Here is a 5,641-nt window from a genome sequence, read left to right as displayed (position 1 = left end):
TAAGAAACCTGGCAATCCCTTGACGGATTTGTAACCTATCATGGTATGACATGTTCTTTCGATTTTAGATAGCACGTTTAAACTATTACCTTATTTTTTGGGCCTTATTTCTATAATTCATATTCCATTCACCTAGCTCAATGTAACATCGACAGGTTTAGGCTACTACATGATACTCTAATTTTCTTATTTACCCATCATGAGGTTGCTACAACCTAGCCTATGTATGAAAGTTTACAACGTAGGTGCACAGGTCGAGAGAAATATGAGTAATCAAGGTGACATTGACACATTCAATACCACCTTGCACACTCTTGCCTGTATCTATCTGATCTAGGGTGTAATCATTAGTCCAACAGTTGCAAACAAGAGTTTCTATTGGACAAATTCCGATATGTTTATCTTCGTTTCGTTTGGTTCCATTTAAGGAACGTTTTTCAACAGAATCGGCGGAATGAATACACCCCTGATCACACACAAACACAGTTCACTTTCAAAGCAGCCACATACAAACAGCAGATCCTGGACTATCCATTCACTTCAGTCAGTCTGTCTCATCTTCCAATGTCAGGAATCCATCACATTGAATGAGCAGGTCCTGGATGAGAGCGCGTGAGTGATTTACATTGTTTTTGCTCTTCAGTACGGCCATTCTACTGCCAATGTTTGTCTATGGAGATTGCATGGGTGTGTACCTCGATTTTATACACCTGTCAGCAATGGGTGTGGCTAAAATAGCTGAATCCACTCATTTGAAGGGGTGTCCACATACTTTTGGCAATATAGTGTGTAAACGGGAACCTATAGACCTATTTCAATGTTGAAATACATTTAATTGTCAATCAAGTGAGTTCTGTTTTGCTACTTGTTGGCTACTGTCTGTAATGTGTCTCAATAGACACTGAGTGTACAAAACATTAGAAACACCTTAATACTGAGTTGCACCCCCTTTTCCCTCAGAACAGCCTCAGTTCATCAGGGCATGTACTCTACAAGGTGTCCACAGTGTTCTACAGGGATGCTGGCCCTTATTGACTCCAATGCTTCCCACACTTGTGTCAATTTGGCTGGTAGTTGGCTGAATTCACTGTCATGTTCATGGAACCATTCCTGGACAATCCCAGCCTTGTGGCGTGGGGCATTATCCTGCTGAAAAAAAAACATTTTGCAGATGGATAAACTGCTGCCATGAAGGGATGCACCTGATTGGCAATGATGTTTAGGTATCCTGTGGCATTCAAACGTTGCTCCACTTTTATCAAGGGGCCCAATATGTGCCATGAAAACACACTCCACACCTGATATTTTCAGCTCTCTCCAGAGATGTTCAATCAGTGTTCAAGTCTGGGCTCTGGCTGGGCCCCTCAATGACATTGAGACTTGTTCTGAAGCCACTCCTGTGTTGTCCTGTTGGAAGGTGATCCTTCGCTCCAGTTGGAGGTCCTGAGCGCTCAGGAGCAGGTTTTCATCAAGGATCTCTGTACTTTTCTCTGTTCATCTTTCCCTTGATCCTGACTAGTCTCCCAGTCCCTGCCGCTGAAAAACATCCCCACAGCATGATGCTCCTTCCACCACGCTTCACCGTAGTGATGGTGCCAGGTTTCCTCCAGACGTGAAGCTTGGCATTCAGGCCAAAGAGTTCAATCTTGGATTCTTCAGACCAGAGAATCTTGTTTCTCATGGTCAGAGTCCTTTAGGTGCCTTTTGGCAAACTCCAAGCGGGCTGTCATGTGCTTTTTACTGAGGAGTGGCTTCCGTCTGGCCACTCTACCATAAAGGCCTGATTGGTGGAGTGCTGCAGAGATGGTTGTCCTTCTGGAAGGTTCTCCCATCTCCACAGAAGAACTCTGGAGATCTGTCAGAGTGGTTCTTGGTCACCTCCCTGACAAAGGTCCTTCTCCCCCAATATCTTAGTTTGGCCGGGCAGCCAGCTCAGCCATAAACTTGATACTTGTAACCTCACTTTTGAGAAAATGTCCTTTGAATGTTTTGGTACCTACTGGAGAGCTCATCTTTGCTTACACCCATTCAGCATTGTTCACACCCTCTTAAGCTTTAGCCCCACAGCTAAATGGCTAACATTGGCTAGCTTGCTAGCTACTTCCAGACACAAATGAGAGGACACCCAACTGACCATTTTACTCCCCCTAGCAGAGCTGGTTAGGCTGTTGTCATGTTATACTGAGCGTTGATGACTAACTGTGCCGCTGGCAACAATTTATTTACGCTTTTTTGCAGACATTTACTGAGACCGGCCATATTCAACTGTGTTGAGCGTTCATAAATTCATCAGTTATTCTGCACTCTGGCATACTCAGACTGAAATTACAAATGCAACTGAAATGGTTACTTGCATAGTGGAGTCTTTTGTTAAGACATGCAGCTAGCTAGGTAAACAATTAACCATAATCCCAACTCATGACATTACTACCCTGCATGAATCTGCAGGTAGCTAACCAACCAGGTTTAATGTTAGCTAGCTAACATTAGGCTATAAATAGCAAAGCAAATGGCTCTGAGATACGAATAATAAGATTATACACGTAATGTAAGTTAGCGAGCCAGCCAGCTAACGTTAGCTAGATAGCTAACAGTACACTTTAGCTTGAAATGAAACCACTGTCAAAATTAGAAACGTGTAATATCTGAAAGTCTAGCTAGCTACATTATCTTACCCGTATACATCATGGATGGATGCGTCTCCCTGTCACAGATGCCATGTTTGCCCTTAGTTTGAAGATGTAATCCAGAGACGTGTTTTCTCCATCTCCTTTGCTATCATACTCTAATTCCTCTGATTTCAAAACTCAGTCCCCCAGAAAAGTGGAGAGCAACACTTACGCAGAAGTACTACGCAATAATTTTTTTTAAATAAATGTGTTAGACAGGATTACCTACACATACTGACCAGCTCAAATAGACAGAAGCGTGCTATATGGCAGACCAATACAAACTCATCTCTAGGCATGTCCAGCCCACTTATTATCTCAGCCAATCATGGCTAGCGGGAAGGTTGCTGGCTTTTTCTGTGGCTAAACCAACTAGTCTCGCAATTTAAACAAATGTATTTGTATTTACAGATGGCACATCACATTAGACTATACTAAAACAATTTTTTTGCATGGCTGTGCTGCAGTCATAGGTAAGAGTACCATAGATCAGCAAAGCCATGCTAAAAAAAAAAAAGTGGTCCAAAACCTCTAGTGAACATTTGCTTTTATACAATGGGTTACCAATTAAATAAAAAAACAGGTCAAACAGTGCAGCTGGAATAACAGCAAAGTAGCTGCATCTGCATTTGTTTAAGCTGTTTTGGATTTCGCATGGCATAAAAAATGTGCTCTCTGGTCAGGACACTGTTCAGAGAAGCTAGTCAGGACACTGTTCAGAGAAGCTAGCCATCTACACAGCAAACACAATTATTTCAAACTGACGCTGGTAACACAGCAAACTAGCTGCATTTCATGTTGTTTTACCTGTTTTTCTATCAACATTTCTTTGTATATATCCATAAAATCACGCTGATTCATGATTTTGATTGGCTGAGAAAAGATGTCCGTTCATTCTATTGGATAGGTTGCCAGAAACTCGATCCAGTCAAAGTATTATTATTCTGTATCTACGGATGCGACCAAGTCGTTTCTTAACCCTTGCTTCCTTGCTAGCTAGCCAACTATTGGGTTACCAATAGAAAAACAAGGAGTAAGGCATATATATGCTGAAAACTGATCATCACACCATCTCTATCTCATACATGCTGTGTCTACTAGCTCATTCCCACAGAAAACTACAGAGGGAAGCAGTACCATCCAGTCAACCATCAGACTACATAGTTTCAACAAGAGAAACCTAAGAGGATATTCAACACTAAGGGCCAATCCAAGGACATCTCAATATCTTTGCAGTAGAAGCTAACAAAACACACCAAAACTGACAAGATGCACACTGATCAGTAAAGAGAGGCTAACATTCTGTAATGCTCCTTTTCCTCTGCACAGTTCTCTCACAGTGAGAAACAATAGGATTACAGTAGTGTTCTACACTTTCTTCATTTGATCCAATTCACTTACCACTTCTTTAATGATAATTAAGTGATGGAGTGACTTTAATCTTTGCTGGTCTGAGAGAACTGATGAAGCTTCTCTCCTTTTGTTACCAAAAAAGGATACTTTAAAATGGGTCCATTGCCAATCCACCGAAAACGTAAGATTTTAATCTGCAAAAGTCTTGGCTTGTGTGTATCCGTTGGTGTGCTTCTCTCCTGTGTGTGTTTTCTGATGAACTGTCAGAGCACTTGATGTTGTGAAGCATTTACCACAGTCAGAACAAGAGTAAGGCTTCTCTCCCCGTATGTGTACGATGGTGTGTTTCTAAGTTTCCCCAGTCGATAGTAACTCCCCCACAGTCAGAGCAGGAGTATGGCTTCTCTCCTGTGTGCACTCCCTGATGAACTGTCAGAGCACTTGATGTTGTAAAACTCTTCCCACATTCAAAGCAGGAGTAAGGCTTCTCTCCTGTGTGTATACGTTGGTGTTTCTTTAAGCTGCTGTGTCGAGAGAAATTCTTTCCACAGTCAGAGCAGAAGTAAGGCTTCTCTCCTGTGTGTATACGTTGGTGTGATTTCAAGCTGTCCTGTACAAAGAAACTCATCCCACATTCAGAGCAGGAGTAAGGCTTCTCTCCTGTGTGTATACGTTGGTGTTCCTTTAAGCTGTTGTGTTGAGAGAAGCTCTGCCCACAGTCAGAGCAAGAGTAAGGCTTCTCTTCTATATGTATTCGCTGGTGACATTTTAAGGTATCAATTTGGCTGAAACAAGTCCCACAGTCAGAGCAGAAGTAAGGCTTCTCTCCTGTATGTATTCGCTGGTGACTATTTAACTTATCCAATTGGGAGAAACTCTTTTCACAGTCCGAGCAGGAATAAGGCTTTTCTCCTGTATGTAAACGTTGGTGTATTTTTAAGTTGCTCCGTTGAGAGAACCTCTTCCCACAGTCAGAGCAAGAGTAAGGCTTTTCTCCTGTATGTATACGTGCATGTGCTTTTAAGGTATCTAATAGGGAGAAACTCTTCCCACAGTCAGAGCAGAAGTAAGGCTTCTCTCCTGTTTGTACATGTTGGTGTCTTTTTAAGTGGCTCCATCGAGAGAATCTCCCCCCACAGTCAGAGCAGGAGTAAGGCTTCTCTCCTGTGTGTATACGTTGGTGTTTCTTTAAGCTGCTGTGTCGAGAGAAATTCTTTCCACAGTCAGAGCAGAAGTAAGGCTTCTCTCCTGTGTGTATACGTTGGTGTGATTTCAAGCTGTCCTGTAGAAAGAAACTCATCCCACATTCAGAGCAGGAGTAAGGCTTCTCTCCTGTGTGTATACGTTGGTGTTCCTTTAAGCTGTTGTGTTGAGAGAAGCTCTGCCCACAGTCAGAGCAAGAGTAAGGCTTCTCTCCTATATGTATTCGCTGGTGACATTTTAAGGTATCAATTTGGCTGAAACAAGTCCCACAGTCAGAGCAGAAGTAAGGCTTCTCTCCTGTATGTATTCGCTGGTGACTATTTAACTTATCCAATTGGGAGAAACTCTTTTCACAGTCCGAGCAGGAATAAGGCTTTTCTCCTGTATGTAAATGTTGGTGTATTTTTAAGTTGCTC

At 42.3% G+C, this 5,641-nt stretch overlaps 1 protein-coding gene across 1 annotated transcript; it reads right to left on the bottom strand.

Moving 5' to 3' along the window:
- Nucleotides 1–4,227: 4,227 nt before the first annotated feature.
- LOC115179536 (zinc finger protein 2 homolog) lies at nt 4,228–5,407 on the bottom strand. Its single transcript, XM_029741153.1, has one exon. The coding sequence runs from the start codon at nt 5,320–5,322 to the stop codon at nt 4,321–4,323; it is 1,002 nt and encodes a 333-aa protein (XP_029597013.1). The 5' UTR covers nt 5,323–5,407; the 3' UTR covers nt 4,228–4,320.
- Nucleotides 5,408–5,641: the final 234 nt, after the last annotated feature.

The sequence above is a fragment of the Salmo trutta genome, chromosome 39, assembly GCF_901001165.1.
Source record: "Salmo trutta chromosome 39, fSalTru1.1, whole genome shotgun sequence".
Taxonomy (NCBI): Eukaryota; Metazoa; Chordata; class Actinopteri; order Salmoniformes; family Salmonidae; genus Salmo; species Salmo trutta.
This window is presented reverse-complemented; position numbering and strand designations above follow the sequence as displayed.